General features: G+C 42.1%; 1 protein-coding gene across 2 annotated transcripts in view; it reads right to left on the bottom strand.

Moving 5' to 3' along the window:
- Positions 1 to 26,976, bottom strand: part of SPTLC3 (serine palmitoyltransferase long chain base subunit 3) — a 65,028-nt gene that overhangs the window by 29,405 nt on the left and 8,647 nt on the right. The window contains exons 1-4 of one of the 2 annotated variants that reach the window (XM_080999153.1): positions 14,036 to 14,725; positions 4,929 to 5,120; positions 2,126 to 2,280; positions 18 to 166 (exon numbers count right to left, since the gene is read on the bottom strand). In XM_080999153.1, coding sequence (XP_080855279.1) covers positions 18 to 166; positions 2,126 to 2,280; positions 4,929 to 5,120; positions 14,036 to 14,320 — 781 coding nt within the window. In that variant the 5' untranslated portion in view covers positions 14,321 to 14,725. Of the gene's footprint in view, positions 1 to 17; positions 167 to 2,125; positions 2,281 to 4,928; positions 5,121 to 14,035; positions 14,726 to 26,976 lie in introns of those variants that run through there. The other variant, XM_080999154.1, reaches the window with a different exon arrangement.

The raw sequence follows: 26,976 nt of genomic DNA, 5'->3' as shown, positions 1-26,976 counted from the left end.
GAAAAACTGTTCCTTACCCATTTCCTGTCTGGTGCTACATACTCCTGTGCCGTATTTATGCAGCATAGTGCCCACAGTTTTCAAAGCGCTAGGATCAGTTTCTGCAAAGCCGAGGTAGTTATATGAACCCATGTTGATTACATTCTTCATTATCTTTCCAGTGAACCTACAGCCAAGGGGGGGAAAAAACTTATTTCAATATTTAAATCACAATGTTGATGTAATAAAACATAAATGGCATTATTAAAACCTCCTGAATTGAAGATCTGAGTTAGGCCAACATGAAAAAACTATATGATGGAAGTGACCCTATAAACCTTGCCCTTGTTTCCTTTTATTTAATAGATCTGGTCATTGGTAAAGCATATGTGCGAGTGGCAAACTCTGCACAAGGAACTACATTTCAGCCAACAAATGAAGTCCTTTTTCACCTGCATCAAACACACAAGCAGCTCCATGGGTGTTTTTCTCTCAGTCAATTTATTTGAATAATGTATTCTGGAGAGGATTTTGCAAAATTTATTTCCTTGAGCAGTGACAGTTCCTTAAATTTGAAAAGTAATCTATAAAAGTTACAATCTTTTTCAAAAGCAATTCTTACTTCCCTTATTGTTGTCGTTATTTATTAGAATTATATGTTGCCCTTCGTCGTAAGATCTCAGGGTGGTTCACAAAACAAAATACAGGATAAAAACAAGTAAATAATTTAAACAAAACAGCAAACAACAACAACAACAAAAACCCCTCCCTTCCCACAGACACATTTAAAAGGTTGTAGAATATAAATCAGCCAAAGGCCTGTTTAATAGGAATGTTTTCGCCTGTCACCTAAAAATATATAGGCGGACCTCTCTTGGGAGAATATTTCACAAATGGGGAGCCACTGCAGAAAAGGCCCGTTCTCATGTTGCCATCCTTCAGACCTCAAGTGGAGGAGGCACATGAAGAAGGGCCTCAGATGATGAAAACAGAATCTGGGGCAGTTTATATGGGAAGAGACAGTTCTTGAGGTATTGCGGTCCTGAGCCATTTAAGGCTTTATAGGTGAAAAACAGCGCTTTGAATTGGGCCTGGAAGCTAATTGGCAGCCAGTGCAATTGGCCACCAGGATCACTACCCTTTGTACTCTGTTCCTTTCTCTGTTGCGATCAAAATAAAGAATTCGGATTAATTCCAGATTAACAACATGGATTTCCTATAGCGTTTATGTTTGAAGTTTGTGGTAGCTCAGAGTTCAATCCTGATACTCTAATCTGGCTGGTATGGTGTTCAGCATATACATGATACATGCACCTGCTAATGAAACAGAAGCTCTCCCCCTCCAGCTTTTACATGTATCTGACTGTGCTCCCTGGAGAGATCGGCGGGGTCAGCAGAAGGTTTGTTATTTGTTTTAAAACTCATGGTTTGTCCAGGAGATCTAATTGATTAGTCCTGGTTTGGACATCACAATTAGCAGCAGAACAAACGGGAAGCAGCTGCAAAATGATTGCAATCTCTTCTTTGGGAGCGTGTATGCTTACACTAAGGGCTTGTCCACTCTTCTGATTATCCCGTGCCTATAAAGAAAGGGTCCAAGTGGTTTTCTGCTTGTCCCATGCTTTCTAGGCACAAGTCTGAGCAGTTTTGCCTTTGCCCTGCCGCTTTCCCCCTGAAAACCCACTCTTTAGTGCTAAATCGGAGCAAACAACAATCCGTGGAAAACTCAGTTGCAGTTTGTTCCAATTCAGAACTAAATCTCAGGTTTCCCCCAGACAAAAGTTGGGGGTCAAATGGAGGTGGGAATAAGCCCTGGGCCACTGTGTAATGTGCCAGCCAGGCTACCATCAAGGGCAGAAATGCAACCCTGCTTCAAGATGCAAGTTCTGTGCAAGTGAGTTAACACAGGAACAGGGCTTCTGTTGAAACCATTAATAATTTTAGGTTTGAGTCACAATTCAAGCACACAATCTTTATAAAAAGACTTCCCAAACAGATCTGCCCAGACTCTACAATTCTGTGATTCTATGATTTCTGTGCTATCACAAAATAGGTAATTACAAAATTCCACTGATAGCTATGGAAAGAGAGTGAGAGACACATTTTTCTTCATCGATCATCACCTGTATTTACTAGCCTGACCCACCTAAATGTCCAGTTGTAATCATCTGAAACACGTTCCATCAGATCAAACTTTGGTCCAGGAACACTGCAGATAGGGCGGTTCCAATTGTCTCTTATTCTCACGTAGAGGTTTCTTGTAAAAAAGTTTTCAAAATCTTGATAAAGTGGTACAAAATCCTAGGTTTTTTAAAGGGAAAAGAAGTGTGCAAAGTTACATCTCAAGGATATATGCATCATTAAGGTTTTTTTATTATTATATATAAAAAAACAGCTGTACACATGACTGCATATGGTCTGCTAGTTACAGTGTTAAGGTAAGATTAGGAAGTCTAGATTCAAATCCCTACTCTGCCACGAAGCTTCCCAAATATTGTCGGGCCAGTTAGTCACTTTCTTTGCCTAACCCACCTTACAGGGCTGCTGCACGGATAAAATGGGGATGGGGAAAACAATGATAAGAGAACAGTAGTTCTAAGTTCTTTAGATGAAAGGTGGGATTAAAAAAAAACCCCTGCACAACTGATATTGTCCTCCAGTTATAGCATTCCATCCTGCTACAGAGTTAAAAATTTGACATCTCTGAAGCATTCTAAGATCTACCTCCTTGGCCTTTGGGGTTGGAGATTAAAGATGGGCACATTTTAGTTGTTATATGGAGGGGTTTTAGGCCTGTCACCGACCCCCAAGTCTGCTACACTAGAGAAGGCTGTAAGTCTTAGTAAGATAAATATAGTGCGATCTAGACTGGCAAGAGGTACATTTTCATTGGTGGTGTTCTGGTATGTATGTATGTATGTATGTATATCTCTATCAAAACAGGTAAGACTGAAAAGCACTTTGTAAAATTAAAAGGGGACTTAGCACACTAGCAGTGGCACAATGGGTCAGTTTGTCTGGCACCAATCAGAAGGTTGGTGGTTTGAGACCACTCAGGGATGGCTGTGGGGAGGACTCCTGAATTGCAGGGGGCTGGACCAGATGGTCTTCATGGTCCCTTCTAATTCTACAATTCTGTGATTCTTGTGAGATTGTAACACCATACCTTAGGGACAGTCTACTTCTGTGTCTGCCAGCCAGCCAGCCAGCCAGCCAGCCATGTGGTACTTAAAAGGGAAGCTTTTGCACTGAAAAATAAGCTATCTGTTAGATCAAATGGGTTGCCATTCCATTCCATTCCATTGCCATTCCTGACAAGTGATTTGAAGACTAATAAGCAAATTAACAATGAACTTCGAACCAGGCATTTGATGTTTGGTAAGAAGTCCGCTTCCTTGCATAATATACCTGCCCCCTGAAACCAAACTACTTCAACACTGCATTTCCCCCCTGTGCTGGAAGCATTCCCTGCCAGATCCACCAATTTGCAAAAAGAAAAACATAATGCTTCAGACAGTGATGCTAAGTTGCATTTTTCTTACATAAACAGAAGAAAATGCAACATGCTCTGCCGTCTTTTAGAAGAGATCATCCTTACTATCTGTAACTGGAGGTGACAACACAGTTTCTCAGGTTGAGGTCAGTGAGCGTAGGAAGGGTAAGAAGAGAAAAGAGCACATGCATAATAGGAATACACCCTATGCTTTTCAGACACATCTCCAGGACTGGTTCACACCTACATTTTCATCATGGTGAGAGGAGAGATTCTCGTAGAATGTGTCAACTATCCCTATCTCTTAAAAAGTTATTTGCTGAGAGATTCAGAACCTCTTGAAAACTGCATGTGCGACCATCCATCTGCAAGTCATGTAGCTATGAATATGCATTCACAGGGTGGCACTCAAAAGACAAATCTGATCATTCATATTATTTATGTCTATGTCTGAACAGCCTTTTCCCTAGAACTTGATAGATGCAAATTAGCTCAATTTGCAGAATGCAGAATGGATACTGGAAAAAAGTTGCATATACCAGATCAGACTATTTGTCCAAGTCAGCAAGTATTATTTATTCTAACTGGAAGCAGCTCTCCAGGACCTTTGCCAGAGTTTTTTCCTATCACAGAGGAACATCATTGGTATCTTGAGAAGTGTGCATGCACACAAAAGCTCATACCAATAGCAAACTTAGTTGGTCCTTAAGGTGCTACTGGAAGGATTTTTTTTATTTTGTTTTGACTATGGCAGACCGACACGGCTACCTACCTGTAAGAGGAACATCAGTAGCTGCTTTTATATAGACTCAGGACACTGGTTCATCCAACTCAGTACTGTCTGCGCTCACTTGGCAGAGGCCAAGGTATCGTTTCCCATCCCCCAGATTCCAAACACCTCTGAATGAACCTAACCAGAATTATCGACCAGTGCAAGAAAATATTTCACTTTGGTGCCACCTGATTCTTATGGAAACTTGCAAGCACACACCTGTATCCTTCATAAGATCCAATTTAAGGAAGATTTTATTTTAAAGAAAAAAGGATTATATTCACATCACACGTGCTAAATCTGAAATACTATTAAGGTTGTTGTTGTTTTGCAGGGGAAGGTGGAGAGCAGGCTGCACCCATTTATATCTTGCTCCACATTATTTAGCACACTAGTCAGGTGACTTTGATATTTTAGATAGAAATTCCAAAATGAAAAAGACAGGCATCTAAAACAGTACTGTCAGTAAGGGATCTCTCTCCAACTGTGGTCTGACACATGCAGACTTCTGCCACAGATGTGTCTTGAGACATCCTAAGTCGGGGGATGGATGGAAAGCAGTATGGGAACCTGAGATCCAAAGGGCAAGTGACAGTCGAATCCTCCACCTACCACCCTGTTCTGGACATTCCCTTCCTGCTTGGGAAGGAATCAGAGCATTCACCAGTTTTTGATTCTATATACCTTTTGTTCTTCCCGCTCTACAGCAACAATAGTTTTTTGGAGTCCACAAGCTCTCAAGAAATCTCGCAGGTAGCCAAATGACGTTGCTACGACAAAACCCGCATACGTAAGGATAGACACATACATTGGTGCTTGTTCAAAGGACTCATTAAATGTTCGTTTGTAGATGCCTCCGTTTGAGACGCCATTTTCCTGAAAATGGAAATAAAGCAAGTTATAGCAATAATTATTTCACTTGGGCATAAAACTACAGCGTTCCTTAAACAAATCTTGCTCTAAACACAGTAATACATCAATTGTCTGAGTCTCAGCCACATCACTGGTTGTCCTGTGTCTAACTATGCCTGCCCTCCATTTGAAATTAAGAGTCTTGGCTGGAATATAAGTAGATACTTAGATGGGACTGAGCGTGTTGGTATACTTCTTGAGTGAGCCATTTTTGCTGTACCAAAAAACACGGATGGAAATGCATGGAACAAAATTACTGCTTCCTAGAACCAACTTGATGCTTGCCTCTTCATTTGCGCTTGCAGTCTGAATCAGGAGGAACAATCTATCAATCTGATTCTGTTGGTTTAAAATAGCATGTCTGTAGGAAAGAGCAGACTGTTCTAAACATTTACTGACTCATCCTGGAGTGGGTTCCTTAGGAGTTGCTCCATCTCAGTGAAAACAAATATTCTAGTTCATGTGCCTTTATTTACTGTATGGAATCTGGTGAAACTTTACTCTATATTGCTCTCTCCCTCTCTGCCCCACTCTTCCTTTGCCTTCTATCAGCATTGTCTTTCCCCCCAAATACAAAGGGTCTATGAATATGCAAATATGTTAATCATGGATAGGCCAAAGTTCAGTGGTAGAGCATCTGCTTAACACGCAGAGGGGTCCCAGGTCTGATTCCCAGCATCTCAAAACAGTGCTGAGAAAGCCCTGCATCCAATTCTGAATAGCTACTGCCCGTTATATCAGAGAGGCAATGCTGAGGTCTCATCAAGACTTGTGTGCTTTCCAGGAACAAGTCCCACTGCTTTCCTCAACGAAAACCCACTGTTTACTGCTGAATTGGAATAAATGCCAAACAAGTTTTCTGCAGATTGTGATTTGTACTGATTCACCAGGTTTTCTGGGGAAATTGACAGGATATATAAAAAAAGAACCGCCTGGACACTTATCTGGAAATCCCAATGCAAAAGGAAGTCTAGATGAGCCCTGAGTTGGATGCACCACTGGCCTGCCTCAGTATCAAATGTGAAGAGAAATTCAAGCACATTTTCATAATAATTAGCCAGGAAAACAGCTAGCATTACTATTTATGTTGATAGATATAATGTGAGAAAAAGCCTAATGGACACAGGAGAGCAGTATTGCCTTTAGCTAGCATTTACACTAAGGAGATAAGCGCAAAAGGGGAAGGGGTGGGAGAATGAGGATTCTAAAGCTTTCGGAAATAATTATTAGCATGTTGTAATCTCAGAAATCAGATCTACCTTGAAGCATTATTATTGTACTGCTTCATGATTATGAATGAAGGCAGGATTTAATACATCAGCCCAAGGAAATGGTTCATTGACACTGGCATCCAATGACCAACGACTGCAGCTTGGGAACATTCTTCCTCTTCATATCAAACTGCAGAGCAGAGCTGTCACAGTATTCCAGTATTTGGAAACACATGCTTACAACCACCATTTGTACCTTGGGCAACAGCATTTGGTACTGAAATGACCAACTTCCATGAAAAACTCGCAATAGTAATGATAAATATTAATAAGTACTGCTTAATATTTATGCATTATTAGTGCAATTGACTACCAATAATCTAAAATTTATGTAAATTAATGCAGATAAATACACAACTGCACTCTTTTCTGTTTTTTACAATAGGTTTTATTGATTTTCAGTGTATAAAAACAATTCCAAAGAATTCCCCCATCCCAATCTACCCCACTCCTTCCCTCAGGGTAAATCAGTCCATTAAGTTTTGGCAAAGTCCAGTTTGTGATTTGGGTGGATGCCATTCTTCAGGATTATCAATGGAATATTTTAAAAGAGGATGCCAAATTTCAATAACATCATCTGTGTCTCTTGTACTGTTCAGTGCTTGCAGTCTTTGTTTCTACCCCTGATATAGCAACTGTCCACACATTCTGTTTCCAGTGAGATATCTGCAAATGTTTCAATCCTTTCCAGTTATGTGCTACTAATATGTGTACTGCCAACAGAAGAAAAGTGGTTAATTCTTTGTTGCTTTTCTCTGAAATTGGTTAGCAGCCCCAAACGTGGGGTACATTCCACCTGTTGACCTGTCAGATAGCTTATTTCCATAAATGCACTTTGCCAGAAAGGCTATATATGTGTGGTGAGAGTGTTTTGTTGAGTGCACTCTCTTTTTGAGCAACATGGGTAATTTATAAATAATGCCATGTAGCTTAGGACAAAAACTAATTTATAGAAGAACTCCAATGAAAAGTAATAACTACAGGGGTGGCAGGAATCTTGCTTAACCAGGTAGATTACATATCCCCAAAGCTGCATATTAGCACCAAGTTTGTAAGAACAAGGGGTCTCTTCAGGTGAACCTTAAGAGGCCTTTAGTGGTTGATCTTCAAGGTAAGTAATTGTGTTCAACATACATTAAAATGAGCTTGACTATTTTTAGACTTGCCCATTGGGCAAATGAGCCCATAAACAAGTTTATGAAATTAACAAGTTTCATAAACAAGTTTATGAAATTAACATATATCTTCAACATTACACAAATCTTTCTGGAATAAGCATTTTTCTAGTATTGTTTCAGTATTAAACTAAAATGATTTACGTGCTGTTTAAAACTTTCCACATGAAGCAATGGGCAAATTAATTGTGAGGGCTCTGAGGTTTGTTCAGGAAGATTTAGATTCCTCCACATTTTTACAAACGGTTGCAGGTCACACACACCCATCTCCCTGAAGAGCAGCCAGCGGCCAAGACAAGATGAAATCACTGGCCAGTGTAGAATTCTTCTCTAGTTTTGTTCTCTTCCAAAGTTAACCAGAAACCCTAAAAATGCTTATGGAACAACCTGAAAGCAGCAAAACTCTACATGCCTTTCTCTCCCTTGTAAGAGAATTTGTATAACCCCAAGTCAGCAACTTGCCTTCCTGAAAAAATACAACAGGCCAGCACCTTCAATTCAGTGAAGGAAACACTGGCAATTTATTAATTTGCTCTTGGTCTACTCTGTTCCAGTATCATTTAAAAATGAACCATTATTATACATGCACATGGAATTATTTGGCTGGATATGATTGTATTAATCCCCTAATTAAGCACCTTCTTGCAAAAACTTGAGATTATCAGTAAACTAGAGGGCCCAGTATGCAACAAATAGTCTTTGGTACAGGGCCTCCTGGTGGTCAGCTTTCAAGCTTGACTCTATTTTAGGCATATTTAGGCCCCTTTATTTAAGTTCAAGGCTTTTGACCAGAAAAGGAGCTATAAACCTCTTTTTTTCCTTTTCCTTTTTTTTTGGCAACTTATAAGACTTGGCCACATAGCTATAAAAGACAAATGGATGCTTTCAAACACAAGCTTCTATTCCTATTACATTTTGCAATTACTTTTGCCAGATTATTTAGTACGTTTCTCAATATTCAAGCCTGTAAAAGTAAACTTTATTACTTGTTGACAGATGGCCGTAGCAAATTTAAAAATGTCATACAAGTGTCTTATTTGGAAGAATAGATTCGCGCTTTTCACGGTTCTTGTTAGAACAAGTCTCTGAAAAGTCATTTTGGATTTTGATGCAAAAGTGCCTGTTATGTAACACAATTCTTACCTATGTTTTATTACTCTGAAGTACCGTATTTACTTGAATCTAATGCTCACCTCCCTGCATGTCCCTCTGTCTTTTATATTAACAGAAAACTCACTTCTGAGTGTGGACCCTTATGTAGCCAAAACTGCACCATCCATGCACAAGAGGGAAGGTGGGGGGAACCCAAATGTTTACAGAGGTACAAACTTCTTTAGGGTGAAAAAAAACCAATGCAGGGGGATACCCCAAAACAACACAAGGAAGACTAAACATGGTCAATAGTTTCAAAATATTGACCATCTATTGGGGAAGAAGGAAGGAAATAGAAAACTGAGGAAGCGAAGTAATAAGTGGTATAGAATACTGAGGAAAAGAGCAGAGATCGCCAGAAGGAATTCTGAATAGGAGCATTCCAAACACTACAACCATTTGTTTCTGGCCCAACTTGTCCATCAGAATTCAATTTCAAAAACTAGACCAAGCACAAAATTAAAAGTTTGTGCTATTAGTCCCACCTTCACTAGTCAAGTCTCAAGATACCCCGGGGATAAAACCTGGAATTTTTGAACTCAGAATCTGGCAACCGTAATCACAAATTGCACAAGCTTTGTCTAGTAAAAACCCCAGCTTTTACAGATTCAAAATCACCATGCACCCATCCACTTGGCATCCACTTTCATGTCATTGTCTTTCTCAATGAATTCCTACATCACAATGCTTTTCTCCTTTCACTGTTCTTCCCAGGAAATCACTTGTTAGATCATTAGGCCATACATGAAATTATTGATGGCATAACAAAACAAATGCTTCAGATTACCGTATTTTTCGCCCTATAGGATGCACCGGCCCATAGGACGCACCTAGGTGTTTTTTTTTGGGGGGGGGGGAAATAAAGAAAAAAAAATTATTCCCCACCCCCAGCCGCGGGGGAAGACGGGCTTTTAAAAACACACCTACCGTAGTTTTTAGAGGAGAAAAGGATATCTGCCCGAAGCGCGGGGAGCACTGCTTCAGCACGGCCCGCGCTCCGGGAAGCAGGCTGCGGATGTCTGCCTGAAGCGCGGGGTGCTCTGCTTCAGTGCGCCCCGCGCTCCGTGCAGCAGGCTGCTATCCGCAGCCTAGGGAGCCCTGCGGGAACTCCCGCAGGCTCCCCAGGCTTGCTGATAGCTTCCTGAAGCCTGGAGAGCGAGAGGGGTTGGTGCGCACCAACTCCTCTCGCTCTCCAAGCTTCAGTGAAAGCCTGCATTCGCCCCATAGGACGCACACAGATTTCCCCTTCAATTTTGGAGGGGAAAAAGTGTGTCCTATAGGGCGAAAAATACGGTATCTATCAAGATGGGTTGAAACACTCTCTCTTGAAGGAGTATGCTATGCTAGGCTTGGCCCAAATACACCAATAGTCCTGGTGGTGTCCTTTTTTCATATACCGTACATTGACGGATGCTGCCCCCTTGTATACCAAAAAATAGACCCAGGTATCCAGATATTGAAATCTTTCCAACATTAGAGAAAAGTACGGCATTGCCGCCTGATGTTTAGGAACAGCAAGATACCACTTACTGACAATAAGATGGAATGGACTTTTAATTTAGCTTCACCATGATAAAAGGGAGACTCTGAATTTAGATAAGCTGATCTGCACAAAAATGTTTTCCCGACAATTCTTAAGCAAGAGCTAAGTTTGACAGCCTGCAACTTGGACCAGCGGGTTTTTTTCATTTAGCACCATGAAAGTTGAGAACTAGATGCCCGAAAGAGATACCAGGAACAAGAAGAATAAAGAACATGAAGAAACAAGAACATAGCTGCATATATATGTCTTGTGTATGTTAACCTTGTTGAACTCATGCGTTGGTGCTTCCCATCAGCACCTAGTTAGTCACTGTGAGAATGCTTTGGGCCAGCCCTGCATGCCAGGAGTTTCTGTGTTCAATTTAGTATTTTGAAACAATACCTGGTATCTAACAATACCTGGTATCTAAATAGAGTCTAAGGAGAAATGTACTGGATCAGGCTAATAACCCACCTGGCCCATCCTGTTTTCACTGCTCAAAGCTAAATGACAACACGGTGCACAAAAACGTGCTGGGCTGAACACTGGTGACAGGATAGTGTCCTTCACTGAATCTGAAGCAGCAGGCCAGAACAGGGCCCCAGAAAGGTTCAGGTGTTGCCCCAGCCCCACACAGAGGGAGTCACCTTACTTTGCCTTCAACTGGAAGTGCCAACATGTACTTTGCAATTGTCTGGTTTAGGTCATGAAAGATCGAACCCTCACCATCTATAAATAAATATCATGTTTTGATCCTAATCAGAAAGATTACAAGCGAAGAGCGGTTTAGTTTCCATTTCAAAATATATAAATACAATATCCCCTAGTCATAGAAATGTACCATATTAGCAAAGTTGTATCAAGGGTGGAATATACCTGAAGAAATATACCTAGTATACCTGAAGGAGCATCTTCACCCCCATGGTTCAGCCTGGACACTGAAGTCCAGCTCCAAGGACCTTCTGGCAGTTCCCTCACTGTAAGAAGTGAAGCTACAGGGAACCAGGCAGAGGTCCTTCTCGGTAGTGGCACCCGTCCTGTGGAACGCCCTCCCATCAGATGCTAAGGAAATAAACAACTATCTGACTTTTAGAAGACACCTGAAGGCAGCCCTGTTTAGGGAGGTTTTAATGTTTGATGCTTTATTGTGTTTTTAATATTCTGCTGGGAGCTGCCCAGAGTGCCTGGGGAAACCCAGCCAGATAGGTGGTTTAGAAATAAATAAATAATAATAATAATTAAGTGGGCATTGATTATGACATGATCTCTCTGGGTGAATGTCTCCTTTTTTTCAAGGGGACCTTCCATTTGTCTTACTTTTTGCCTATTGTACTCTGCATTGTACAGTGTACTACTGTACTCTCTGCTATCTTCATATTCAAATTCCTTATTATGCATTTTTTCCTTCCCTTGGAGGCCAAGTATCCCTCACCCTAGTACTGTGCTTTGAAGATTCTTCCATTATATAGAACACAAAAAATCATTGAACTGCCCTGAGGCACTTCCTTAATGTAATTGGGTTTACTAAGGTTACACAGGTATTACCAGTGTTTGCTGCAACAGGCACATTTCTCAACATACAGTTGCCATGCCAAGGGGAGTAACAGCGAAAGATGAAAAAGTCCTCTCGGTGCTGGCAATACTAGCCATGAAAAGAGCGTCTCCCAAGAGGCTTGCCTAATGCCCTTTTGTTATCTTTTCAGTGCCAGGCAGATATCTTTTTTTAAAAACAGCCAACTTTAAAATAAAATTGTTCCATAACATTCACTTTTGGTTTTATTTTATTGGGCTACCAATTGTATTTCTATCTGCCCAAAAATGGTGTTTTATGCTGCATTTTATTGCTCTTGTTGATGCTTTTAATTTCTGCCTTGTATTTAAGTGTTGCATTTTATTCCCTGATGCCCAGGAACATGTGCTATTTTATTTATTTCATAAAGTTTATACACTGCTTGATTGTAAAATAAAGCTCCAAAACCTCAAAGCAGTTGACAAAGAGAATAAAACAACAAAAGTATCAATAGAAACAAACTCTTTAAAACATCGGGGGGAAAATTAGAACCAGCAATAAATTATAAACAGATTAAAGCAGGCATCTCCAACCTTCAGCCCTCCAGATGTTTTGGACTACAATTCCCATCACCCCTGACCACTGGTCCTGTTCGCTAGGGATCATGGGAGTTGTAGGCCAAAACATCTGGAGGGCAGCAGGTTGGGGAGGCCTGGAGTAAAGCATACATCAACATGCTACATGTCTGGGTAAAGTAAAGGTAAAGGGACCCCTGACCATTAGGTCCAGTCGTGGCCGACTCTGGGGTTGTGGCGCTCATCTCGCTTTCTTGGCCAAGGGAGCTGGCTTACAGCTTCCGGGTCATGTGGCCAGCATGACTAAGCCGCTTCTGGCGAACCAGAGCAGAGCACGGAAACGCCGTTTACCTTCCCGCAGGAGCGGTACCTATTTATCTACTTGCACTTTGAGGTGCTTTTGAACTGCTAGGTTGGCAGGAGCAGGGACCGAGCAACGGGAGCTCACCCCTGCACGGGGATTCGAACCACCAACCTTCTGATCAGCAAGTCCTAGGCTCTGTGGTTTAACCCACAGCGTCACCCACATCCCTACATGTCTGGGTAGGCTTGTCTAAATAAAAGCATTTCTAGAAGGCACCTGCCTGGTGTCAATAGGAAGGGAGTTCCGGAGAGTAGGCGCTGCCACAACTAAATATCAATTTCTTACAAATGTGCAACAGGTATTATGTGGCACCTTTAACGGGGCCAGTTCTACAGATCAAAGCTGTCAAAGTGGGCATATATGGGGTAAGGCAATCTGATAAAGAAACTGGCCCCAAGTTGATAATGGCTTTAAAAATACTAACACACTTGAACCTGGCCCAGCCAGCAAATTGGCAACCAGTGCATATCTCTGAGCGCAGGTGTTATATGCTGACAAGGCCTCACTTTTGTCAGCAATCACACTGCAACAATCTGACTGAACGGCAGCTTCCGGATCAGGTGCCACATAAAGCACATTCCACTATTCCGTTCTTGAAATAACAAATGCATAAACTACTACGGTGAGACTTTGCTGGTCCAGGAATGGTTGTATTTGCCATACCAACTGCAGTTGGTAAAAGGCACTCCTAGCTACAGAAACTACCTGCACCTCCAGTGACAGAGCACTTGCCAGACTGCAAACCTGCTCCTTCAAGGAGCAGTGCAGCCCCGCCCAGAGCAAGCAATTGACCAATTTATTGGATGTGGGAACTGCTCACCCACAGTGCCTCTGTTCTGCCAGGATTTAAGCTCACCATGTTCTTCTTCATCCATATCACCACTGCGTCCAAGCAATGCCCCAGGCAACCTTTCTCAATTAAGACGCTAAGGAGACATAGCATACCCATGGCAATGATCCCAATGATCACTCCCAGAGGTTTCATATAGATATTAGATAGCACTGGGGGGGCGGAGGGAGACAGTGCCCTGCAGCACCGTGTAATTTAGCTGTCAAGGCGCTGAAAGGCACTCTCCCCATACTACTCTCCAGATTTGGTGCCCCCAAATGGCGCATTAAGAACGTGAAGAGAGCCTGGCTGGATCCGGCCCAAGGCCCACCTAGCCCAGCATCCTGTCCTCACAGGATGATGAAGGAAAGCCTGCAAACAGGACAGCGTGTGATGGGAACATTATTCTGGGCACCACGGAAGCCATTAACGTGGCACGTTGAGAAGGCCCCCGTTAAAACCCTTTGGGACCACGGGTTACCTCCGCGGATCCCTCCAAAGACAATGCTATTCCGCTCTGGCCGTTAGGTCGCCCCTCTCCCCCGTCTCGGGGCTGCTCCTTTTCGTCGCCTCTCCTCGGCGAGCTCGGCCCGCTCTTCTCTTTCAAAACGTTGATCACCAGCTCTGCCCCGTGCCGCCTGGGCGCCTCTTGGCGTTCTCCTCCCTGCCGCGAAGGCGTGTGCCCTCCTTCCACGTAGGCCATGATCTCCCTCCATGTCTCCCTGGGGAGACGGCCCATCCATTTCTCCAGTCCTCTCAACCCCATCAAGAAATGTGTTTCTTGAAGGAACTGGCGCCTTCGGGCTCTCTTCTTCACATTCCCCAAGGCTTTCCTCCTTTACAGTCTTTCCTCCAAGCTCTTCCAGGATTCAAACAAGCTCCTTCATTAGAAACCAAGGACCCTCACCAAAAATGGCTCGTTTCAAGGAAAGGCGATGACAAGAGGGGGGGACAGGCTCTTTTGAGTCTTCTCACCCCTTCAGCCTTTTAAAAAAATAACTTAGTTATATACACAATATAAAGGGACGCTTAAGGCTCCCTTCATCTTCTGAGCGGTGTTAGAAGAACTGTCTCTTGGGAGGCGAGACGTCAAATTCACAGCACCCTTTTTTTTGGTGGGAAACCTACAAAAGCCTGTGATAAACTGTGAGGAGTCCCTGAGGGGTAAATAGGAAGGCCCGCCTGTTCCCATAGTAACAGGCCTAGTGGCTTGTGGCGAACCGCCCTGAGCGCTACTATAGATGATGGGCCGTATGCAAATTTAATAAATAATAGTAATATTAAATAGTAGCTGCTAGTGGATACATTAACCCTTCAGAAAGACGGAACACTGCACTTACTTCAGATGAAATGTACGCTTGAAGTTTGCTCAGAAAAGATTCTACTAGCTTTGGCCCATCATGCAGCACTGTTCATTGTTAAATCAACCCTGATCACACATTTCCACAGAGAAATGCAGGAGTGTTGGTCAGGTGTACATATAGTGGTACCTCAGGTTAAGAATTTAATTTGTTCTGGAGGTCCGTTCTTAACCTGAAACTGTTCTTAACCTGAGGTACCACTTTAGCTAATGGGCCCTCCCGCTGCCACTGCACGATTTCTGTTCTCATCCTGAAGCAAAGTTCTTAACTCAAGGTACTATTTCTGGGTTAGCAGAGTCTGTAACCTGAAGTGTCTGTAACCCGAGGTACCATGGTACTTGGGAGGCGTTTTTAAATTTGCTGGGCTATTAACATACATCCATTACGCCTATCTTTATATGATAATATATGCAGGCCTGATGTGAAACAGAGACATGTTTTAATTCAAAGACATATTAAAAAAACACGATTAGAGACTTGCACACATTATTTTTTTTAAAAAAAGTTATGAACGCAGAGGCAATACATTCATGGACCAGCACTGTAGAGATAGTTTAGCCCATGCATGTTGACAAACTTTAAATAGACTTGGGTGGCGATTTCAGTTGTACACATACTCGTATCTTTTATTTGTTTTCTGACTATGTTTAACATAATCCAGGTCTAGGGAAAGTCTTGAAAGAAGTGTATGTGTGCATTAACTAGAAAAGGGATTGGAAAAAAGTTTGCATGCTATCTGGATATTCTGTATGGTCATGGAAAAGTGTTTTACTGTCCTAGAAAGGTCCAAAGGATGATGTGCAGCAGAAAGTTTTCTACTATATGTGCTCCCACACAGGGCTTATCCACACTTCCTCTTAGTCCCGCTGCTTTTTTCTCAGTGAAAACTGCTCTTTAGCCCTCAATTGGAGCAAATGGCAATTCGTTAATTAAATCATGTTAGTAGTTCAGCTGGTTTTAGATATTGAGATGTTTAATCAACCATGTGGCATACTTGCATTACTCAATACGGTTGAAATCCATCATGTAAACATGTCAGTGACTGAAAATAATATTCTGAAATGCAACGTTTTTTCATGGAAAACCTACAACACTGATTGAAAGAGCACACGTTTCTCAGTATCCTGCTCTCACCTTTGAATGGGTCGGCAGAGTGTGATCAAACAGCATGTCTTGTGAACAGGCTGCATTATGCATCTTGGCCCCATTCTACACAAACTTTAGAATGACATGAGGGTGATCATTTACTGTATTTGTTGGCAATGTCACCCTATTTATTTGCTATAGGATCCTAGAACTACACAAATTAGGGTTTAAGAAAGAAAAGCAAAGCAAAGCAAAACAAAACAAAGCAGAGGCTCCTAAAAGGGTTCAAGACATACAAATGAACACAACACAGGAATACTGCTGTTGACAGAAACCACATTCATGGGTTCTGGAAAAAGCCATGGGACAGAGACTGATGTAGTCACATAACATGTAATCAGCTGACTAAAGACACAAATAGGACGTTAAACCGACATAAAACCAAATGAGGAAGCTAACCTATAGATGGTTACAGAAGCACAAGACAGATCTTTTTATTCTGTTTTTCCACAACCCAACCCACAAAACATTTAAAGTTCAATTGAACAAAACTAACAAAATAGATAAATAAAATCAGCACCAGCATCAATCTATATAATATTTTTTATAAGAAACAAAAACAAAAAAGACTTAACCTTTCTCCTGGAAGACATTCCTATTTCAAAAAGGAGTTTCAAAGGGAAGTTGCAAGTAAGGAAATGGTTCGGGCCCAATTCTGAGCATCTACAGAAAACCTCAAGCTGCCAGACCCCAACGCTGGGGGCGGTGGCGGTATACACATTAAGTGGTACTCCTTCAGACATTCTGACATCCAGTGCCCAGATAATTCAAAGGCAAGTAAAGCTCAAAATAAAAGAGAAGGGCAGCACTCTGAAAACTCGAAGCCAAGTTTCAAAATAATGCTGAAAATACAAAAATGGGTCAGAAAATGCAATACACACAACAATACAATATACGTTTTGGCGTATCACCTCAATCGGGGCAAATGTATTTCTATGCCATTTAGTGGTACCATCCCATAACATGGGAGCTGTGCACCAATGAAATTGAGTGTGCTGCTTGGATGTTGGGCCGTGAGATGGAGCTGTCAGGGCACTTGCATTATGTTTTGTGCTTTCTATATGTCCCTAATAATATACTGAGTGCTGCTTGTTAACGGGTGATGTAACTTTAACTCTGGATGTGCAATCAAGGAGTTTTCACTGCTATTTTCTGACTCCTCTCCCATAACCAGCACAAGTTTCACTAACAAGCCCTACTATATTCAGTAGGAGTTTCAGAAGTGAATATGCACCACTTCGGAAACATGTTGGGAAGCAGTTTATAAATATCGACTAGTAGCCATAAATTCAATGAGTAGAGATGTCTATTCTTTGCTTGGTATCTACAATTGGGTAGGCTTTCTGTACTTCACATTTTTTGCTTCATCACAGGGTCAACACATTTTTGCTGACCACACTTGCCAACCAAAAATTTGTCATGGCCAGGATGGCTCCTCCCACCCCCAGGCTTGTTCCTGATCTTGTACTACAACTCTGAAACACAAGAGATGAGAGGATGTTCTCCTGGTCTTTTCTTAGGCCCTAGGCTTGGGGCTAGAAAGGGGAGTGGGTCAGAGAAAAGCTCCCACCCCATAACATTTCAAAAGCTGTAGCAGGGTGGAGAACATATGCTTTCTCTGCCTCTGCAGTCAAGGGAACTCCAACATGAGAATGCTTGGGTGCAGAGGTGGACCAAATCCACACACCTCCACCTTAACTTGGAAGGGAGAAGTAGAGAGACATCAGTTTCTTCTGCCCCTACATTCCTGGACACTCAAATCTAGGAGCACCTGTGAGACTCGGGGGGGGGGGGGCAAATCCACACACCTCTTCCCTTTTCCCTTTGAAATGGAAGGGGGAGGTGCACTGCCTTATTGTCTTGTCTCTGTGTCCAGTGGGCATTTCGGGTGTGGAGCACATGCCAGATCAAGTCAGCGAATGCCTTGCCTCCTCCATCTATCTCTGAAGCTTGAGATCCGAGACAGACACTGTTATGGCTGTTAATAAGCACAGAGCCAAGACCAATCCAGGCTTCAGTTGGATAGCTCAGTTGGTACAGCATGAGACTCTTAATCCCAGGGTCATAGTTTTGAGCTCCACATTGGGTAAAAGATTCTTGCATTCCCTCGTGGCATCTTCCAACTCTATGATCACAGAGATGAAGATGGAGTAGGGTTCATCTCCTTTCTGGCTCTAGGTTTGGAAGAAGCCTTTGATACATCTTGATGGCCTTTTCTCCCTGGCCAGGGTGGCATTATAGAAACTTGGTCAGTAAGCAGAATGCTGCAAGCAGTGGGTGCTCATAAAGAAGTCCAAGGCAGTACAGTGGTACCTTGGGTTACATACGCTTCAGGTTACATACTCCACTAACCCAGAAACAGTGCTTCAGGTTAAGAACTTTGCTTCAGGATGAGAACAGAAATCATGCTCCAGCGGCACGGCAGCAGCGGGAGGCCCCATTGGCTAAAGTAGTGCTTCAGGTTAAGAACAGTTTCAGGTTAAGTACGGACCTCCAGAAGGAATTAAGTACTTAACCCAAGGTACCACTATATTATGGTGAAACCTGACACCAGGCTAGTAGAAAGTACTGGTTGTCTAACCAAATAACCCAAGTTGTATAAGCTCCTGAGCAGATACCAGTTTAATAGCCTTGCCACTGTGCTGAGTTTCCAAACACTTTCCCGACAGAGTGCACCAAAGGAGTCTCCAACCTTGAGGTTACCAGAGCATATAAACTATGTACATGCATTGTAATAAATGAGCAAACGCTACAGATGCCATCTGCAAATTAACTAGTATGGCTGGTAATGTTGTAATGCATTGTGTTGCAAGATGAACATACACAAAACCCTTTCATCCTTGTATGTTTTATTAGTGGGTAATGAAGTGTATTCAAATACTGTCTGGTCACAATGGCAGTATAGGCCTTTGTCAAGAATACCATGCACTAGCTTTTAGGTTATTGTTGTCATAAGTTTGAAATCCCAAAGCTGGTGCTTGTGGTCATTATGTCACCTTCACCCACCCACCAAGGCTCATCACCCATTTTTTATATTTACTTAATTCATATTATTATTTTTGCTGGGGAGATGGGTTGCCTACTTTTTTGTCTATTTGTTTTTTTGGTGTGTGTGTGTGTGTTACCTGTTTTTTTTTGGGGGGGGGGTGTTTCTGAGCATCACCAGTTGTTGTTGGTTTTCTGCTATAAAATGTGTATTTTGTAGTGCTCACTAGAGTTACTTGACTTTCAAAAGGTTCCGCTGGGCCTAAAAGTGTCAGGGAACTTTGCTTTACATAGGTGGTAATTATTTTAAAATTTTAAAATAAATGAGGCATGCAATTCCACCAAATTAAGAAGCACTCACAATACAGAACAAGCAAATAAATAGGTAAATAAAATCTTCTAACATTGAGATGGCACCGGCACAACACACCACATGTTTCAAGGACAAGTGTGATCTTGCAACTATTGTTAGGTAGGTAACCTGCTATTCTTTGATGAATACAGCGAAATTATCACAAAGTCGACAAGGCAAGGCTGTCCCCAGCTCCCACTGTTTTCCTTTAGCTGTGAAACCACTAGCCATATGCTTGAGGGAACCATAGCAGTCAAAATTGGAGCTTTATACTGATTTGGGGCTCTACGCTCATGACATGCTAATTTTTGCAACTAGTCCCATGCAGTCGGCAGTGGTCCTGAAGAAAGAGTTATGGAAATTTTCACTGGTCTCTACCTTGAAGGTGAACTTCTTATTAACGCCTCCTTTGGTGCCTGAGTCAAAAGTCAGGGTGGGACATACAGGTAGATGAGTAGTGGAATGGTCTGCAGGCCATGAACCCATACAAGTCTTTGTCAAGTCAAACTCAAGACCTCTCTCTAACGTTTGTACGTGGCTGGTACCTTACTCCACAACAGCCCTCCTTTGTGTATCCAGGTGCATCTTCACGGTGTTGGAGGGGCTGCCATGTAGTGGGTATGTAGAAACACATGTGGCAGGACTGCTCAAAGATGGCTGTATTTTGGATTGTGTTCACTGAGATCTCTTGGATAACTTAAATAAACTATTATTTCTGCACAAAAAGCTAAGAGGCTTGGGGTTTTCCCCACAGGCCCCAATAGCTGTAGGTTATGAGAAAGCTAGAGCAATAATCCACCAACAAATTTGGGATGTGGAACTGCAGTGTCACGTGAGTGAGATGAATAAACACCCAGCAATAAAAGACAATGGGAGAGAGGGTTCACCTCAGCAAAATATCTGTCAAAATTACAAATACCTAAATACAGGCAGTCGCTTACCCTTGCTAGAGTCAACGTGCTGCCATCTGCCTTACTGCAGGGCGGATTCAAGGGTAAACCATACGTGGAACGAGTCTGCCCCTGTGGCTTGATGAAGGTAGAAACAGTCTCTCATGCCTTGTTATGCTGTCGTTTCTATGGGGATATACGCTCAGCATTTAACACCCCTGATATACAAAAATCTCCAAATGGGTCCGAACTTCAATGTCTAAAATCCCTGGTAGAGGACAAGATTCCAGAGATTACGCCAAAGGTGGCCAAATTCTGTGCGACTGCCATAAAACTTAGGGAACAAGCTGTGCTACCATAATGACTAAGGCCTTAAATGAAAAATTTAGGTTATATTTTAGTGATTAAGATTTAACTTACATATTTTTAACTGCTGCTATAACTGTATTGCCCCTGTTATACCCAATTGCAAATTCAAATGTATCCCTATCGTGTTTGATGACTTCCCTGATATTGAATGTGAGCTGCAACTGGTCTGTGACCGAAATTAATAAATTCTATTCTATTCTAACTATTATTCCATCTTTCTACCTGGCAGTTTTGAATCTTTTTATGGAAACATAACAGGATTTGAAAAGTAAAGAACTTATTTCTCATTGTTTAACAACAGCCAGGGATTGAATTGCCAAATCCTAGAAGACCTTTAGCCTTCATAATTTGAATTGCTGGTAATCTAGGGTTTGACAAACTGCTCTTCTTAAAAAGATATCTCATAAACTAAAAGTATTTGAAGGGTAGAAGTCAAATGACCTATCTATCTATCTATCTACACACACATACACAGCATGACTCTGTTTGTTATATGAATATTGAGTACCCTGTATCATGTTCAGAAACAAAGAATACAACCGCACAAACCTATATTGAGAATGTGATATGAGTTGTCACAAGCTTATTGAAGTACTACCTAGTATTGTTCAGTTCAATGGATTTCAGTACAAAAAACATTAGGCGAAGGTGGGGAATATGACAAGGTAAGGGACAAACTGACAATACCATCTGTCAGGGAACTGACATCGGAGCTAGAGGTGGAGGGGAGGCTCTCTAATGATGCTGGAGAAGGGCCCAGCAGGGAGAGAGGCAGCTCAGCAGATGGGGAAGCAATTCAGTGCAACACAAGGAATAAGGAGGGGCAGATGGGGGAATCGGCGAGAGGGCTCCCAGACTCTTCACCGGACACCAGCGGGGAGAGCACTGGTCCTCCGCTACCCACGCCCTCCCTGCGCAGAAGACTTCCGCGCAGAGAAAGTAGGAGGAGACTGGGTGTCAAACAACTTTTATGTTGGAAAAGGTTTAAGAAACGCCCACTGACGGATTCTGCTAGCGACTGAGGCAGCCACGAATTGAAGGGCTGTCCAGACAGAAAGGTTTAACAAGGCAACCTAGCCAGGAGTGGCGGCAACTTACGCACGAGCAACCCCATACCATTATACCATCTAATAAAAAATACAGCTGACAAATTATGCAAGCATTTGTTAAGCCACCCTTACCAGTTGCTCTACAAGTTTTATGGTTACCGAGCATAAAGAATTCCTGTTCCACTTAATTCAACTGGTGATCCTGTGTACCATGGAAACTGAATATGAAGAAGCAAAGTAGGCCATAAAAGAGACATGTAGTCAGATACATTAAGAAGTTTTCATGATCAAGGTGTCTCCCCTGCCAGGTAAGACCAAGCGGGCTTTCTCCCGGGAAGACATTTGTCTGATAATTTGAGGAATATAATTGATATTTTGGAAAAATTAGAAGTGAATATAAACACTAAAGCAGTTTTTATATTTGTGGACGCGGAGAAAGCTTTTGACAATATCTCTTGGAGTTTTATGAAGAAGAACCTACAGGGGATGGGGGTAGGCCAAGGTTTTGAAAATGGTATAGGTGCAATATATTCTGAACAAAAGGCTAAATTAATTGTAAATAATGTGGTGACGGAAGAATTTAAGATAGAAAAAGGGACACGACAGGGGTGCCCAATCTCCCCACTGCTTTTTATATCGGTCCTGGAGGTTTTGCTGAATATGATTAGAAGGGACCGGTTGGTTAAAGGTATACAGGTCGGAGCCAAACAGTACAAATTGAGAGCATTTGCAGATGACTTAGTATTGACGTTACAGGAGCCAGAATCTAGCACTAAAAGGGTTTTAGAATTAATTCAAGAATTTGGTCAAGTGGCAGGATTTAAATTGAACAAGTTAAAAACTAAGATTTTAGAGAAAAATTTAACACTGATTGAAAGAGAGAGGTTTCAGAATGAGACAGGATTGACTGTAGTAAAGAAAGTGAAATACCTGGGGATTAATAGGACAGCCAAAAATGGGAATTTATTTAAAGATAATTATGAAAAATGTTGGACGGAAGTGAAAAAAGACTTAGAAATTTGGTCAAATTTGAAGCTATCAATGTTGGGTCGTATTGCTGTGATAAAAATGAATGTATTGCCTAGAATGTTGTTTTTGTTTCAAACATTGCAAATTGTGGATAAGATGGACTGTTTCAAGAAGTTTCAAGAAGTGGCAGAGAGATATTTCTAGATTTGTCTGGCAGGGCAAGAAGCCCAGAATAAAATTTAAGATATTAACTGATGCAAAGGAAAGGGGTGGATTTGCCCTGCCAGACTTTAAACTTTATTATGAATCAGCAGCTTTCTGCTGGTTGAAAGAATGGCTGCTTCTGGAAAACACAGACATTTTGGACCTAGAAGGTTTTAACAACGTATTTGGATGGCATGCATATTTATGGTATGATAAGGTTAGAGCACATAAAGCATTCAAAAATCACATTGTCAGGAAAGCACTGTTTAATGTTTGGATAAGATATAAGGATTTATTGGAAAATAAAACCCCAAGGTGGTTGTCACCGATGGAAGCGAAAGCTTTGAAAAGGCTCAATATGGAGGCCAAATGGCCGAAATACTGGGAAATTTTGGAACAAGAAGGAGACAAATTGAAATTGCAGAGTTTTGAGAAATTAAAAAACAAAGTGAGAGATTGGCTTCATTATTATCAGATAATGGAGGCATATAATTTGGATAAGAAAATTGGCTTCCAGGTGGAAAAATCAAAATTAGAAACAGAATTGTTAGAACCCAAAACTAAGAATCTGTCAAGAATGTATAACTTGCTGTTGAAATGGAATACTCAGGATGAAACGGTGAAATCTGCTATGATTAAATGGGCACAAGATGTTGGACATAATATTATGTTTGCTGACTGGGAACAGTTATGGACCACAGGTATCAAGTTTACGGCATGTAATGCCCTAAGAGAGAATATTATGAAAATGATATACAGGTGGTACATGACCCCAGTCAAGCTTGCAAAAATCTATCATTTGCCCGATAATAAATGCTGGAAATGTAAAGAAACTGAAGGTACATTCTTTCACCTTTGGTGGATGTGCCCAAGGATTAAGGCTTTCTGGGAAATGATATATAATGAACTGAAAAAGGTATTTAAATATATCTTCTTGAAGAAACCAGAGGCCTTTCTTCTGGGCATTGTTGGCCAATTGGTGTCAAAGAAGGACAGAACTTTTTTTATGTATGCTACAACAGCAGCAAGAATACTCATTGCAAAGTATTGGAAGACACAAGATCTACCCACTTTGGAAGAATGGCAGATGAAGGTGATGGACTATATGGAATTGGCAGAAATGACTGGCAGAATCCGAGACCAGGGAGAAGAGTCGGTGGAAGAAGATTGGAAGAAATTTAAAGACTATCTACAGAAATATTGTAAAATTAATGAATGATAGAATGGTGTTGGATAGAAATTAAGCGGTTTCCAGCTGTAATGCTCTAAGAGAATATGAAAAAAGGGTTATAAATGGGTAAAAATCTAATGGTAAGGATTTGCTGAACTAATGAATTGAAGTGGAATACAAAAAAGGGAGGTATGAGGAGGTCCGGGAAACAAGCTAAAGGAAAATAAGTAATGGAAAATATGTGTGTTTTTAACTGTTTTTATTTTGTATTTTTCTTTTTTTTCTTTTTCTTTTTTTACTGTAATATTTTCAAAAAATCTTAATAAATATCTGTCAGGGCTGCCTCAAGTCTCAGCTCACAAAAGACCAACGCCAATTTCTTCTTATATACAAAAGTGTTTATTGGAGTTCATTGTTTGCTTCACATCCGAGGCGCGCAGCCCCACGTCTGTTACCCTTAGACCGTTGAAGTCCCCTCTGAGTCAGTCCCTCCCCTGCACCAGTTTAAGAGGCTTGCGCTGCTCCACCTCTTCCTCTCTTTCCTTTTCCGCAGGGTCTTCCTGCCCGCTGGGGTTTCGCCCCTCCTGGATTCCCCTGACGCGGAATCCCCAGATTGCTCTTGCCCCCTCCTGCGGGCTTTGGGACCTGGCTCCTCCTCCGGGCTCCCTGTACTTCCGCGCGCCTCCACATTTGAACTTGGCGCGCGCGCCCAACCTCTAACCTTCCTTTTGACAGTTACACTACTCCCTTCACTACTCCCCTCCCCTTCCGGGAGGGTGGCTTGCTCCGACCTCCCTCCCTTCTCTGCTGCCGGAGCTGCTTCCCCTGATACACTGGAACCTCCACCCCCTTCGCTGCACTCTGGCGGGGAGGCTGGTCCTGACGCCCAGCTGCCACTTTGGGATCCCCCGCTGGCCCCCTGCTCCTGACACGTCCCCCCTGGGGCTCCCCTGGCCTTGACCACCGGCGCCCCCTTCTGGGAATCCTCTGATTCGCTGGAAAGACTCATGGAATCTCTTGAGTCATTGTCATCCTCTTCCTCGCTGTCCTGGGATTCATCCCCATCGCTCTCCATCTCCTGCCTACCCTGTGCCTCTGTCCCTGAACCCCTGACAATATCTTATATAAAAAAAAGAAGTTTTCAAACGTCACAAGTGTAAAACTGCCTTGTGTGCATTTCACTAGACATATTTTAAGTGGAGGTAATCCCTTGAAGATGTGACATTGCAGTGCTCCATGTTTTGGGATAAAGCCCTACTGCCATCCAGTTTTGTCATACCTGCGAAAGGCAGTAAGCACCTAGAAAAACCCATTGTTTTAAGACGGTATTCTCCCTTTTGCTTCTTGTGAAAGGTCCCATGTCTTGGGGTTCAACACTGCCTGGTTCCTTCATAGCTCACAACACCCACACCAACTTACGGAAAAGTCAGCGGCGAAAGGGTGTTGCAACTCACATTTGTGTCAGTAAAAGCGTGGACACAGATTCCTGATAGTACATCTAGTGCAGCAGGAAGTGTTTCAGAGATAGAGATAAAAACCTAACCGACTCATTCAAGTTTAATGACGAAGCTGGCTTGGCACACTAGGTACTGCTGTATACAAGTCTTTTGATACAAGCAGTCCTGAAACTCTAATTAAGTAAGAATTAATTGATTAAGAAACGAATTAATTAATAATTAATAATTTAAGAATACAAGGTGTACTCTTTATAAACTAATATAAAAAAACATCACAGGCAGAGGCTTACTCATGATGTGAAAAGATGCCGGAGTCATGGGAAAATAGAGCCAATTTAGCTACTAATACAGTATGGCTTGGAGAATACAAGGTGTACTCTTTATAAACTAATATAAAAACAAAACATAGACAGAGGCTTACCCATGATGCAAAAAGAAGAAAAGATGCCTGAGTCATGGGAAAATAGAGGCAATTTAGCTACTAATACAGTGGTGCCTCGCAAGACGAAATTAATCCGTTCCGCGAGTGTCTTCGTCTAGCGGTTTTTTCGTCTTGCGAAGCAACCCTATTAGCGGCTTAATGGATTAGCGCTGTTAGCGGTTTAGCGGCTATTAAAGGCTTATGGGCTTAGCGGATTAGCTGCTAAAAGGCTATTAAAGGTTTAGCGGCTTAGATAAAGGGGGGGGGGAGCGAAAAAAAAATCTCAAGACTCGCAAGACATTTTCGTCTTGCGAAGCAAGCCCATAGGGAAATTCGTCCTGCGAAGCAACTCAAAAACGGAAAACCCTTTCGTCTAGCGGGTTTTCCGTCTTGCGAGGCATTCGTCTTGCGGGGCACCACTGTACAGTGGTACCTCGGGTTACAGATGCTTTAGGTTACAGACTCCTCTAACCCAAAAATAGTACCTTGGGCTAAGAACTTTGCTTCAGGATGAGAACAGAAATCGCGCGGCAGCAGCGGGAGGCCCCATGAGCTAAAGTGGTACCTCAGGTTAAGAACAGTTTCAGGTTAAGAACGCACTTCCAGAACGAATTAAGTTCTTAACCCGAGGTACCACTGTATTTAAATAATGTTACAGAAATTCTTATGGTGACCCGGTAGAACATCCATGGGAAGAGAGAAGCCATATTCAAGCTGGTCCCAGGCAGGCCAATGGAAGGGGTCTCATTTCCTCCATAGCTGTCAACGTTTCCCTTTTTAAAAGGGAAATTCCCTTATTCTGAATAGGATTCCTCGCAAGAAAAGGGAAAAGTTGACATCTATGACTTCCTCCCCTCTCCCACCACCCTTATTGTCGTACAAATATCACTCCAAATCCTAGTGCTTCACCTTCTCATCTTCAATAGGCAGTGATTGACTATTCACTTATCTATTTGTTTCCAATATTTTTGATGGCACAGTGTCTCTTCTCTTGAGCCATTTGAATACTTAGATACAGAAGCAAACGCTCTCAATGGACTTCATGACA

This window comes from Podarcis pityusensis (assembly GCF_964106645.2).
Source record: "Podarcis pityusensis genome assembly, chromosome: 3".
NCBI classification, from domain to species: domain Eukaryota; kingdom Metazoa; phylum Chordata; class Lepidosauria; order Squamata; family Lacertidae; genus Podarcis; species Podarcis pityusensis.
This window is presented reverse-complemented; position numbering and strand designations above follow the sequence as displayed.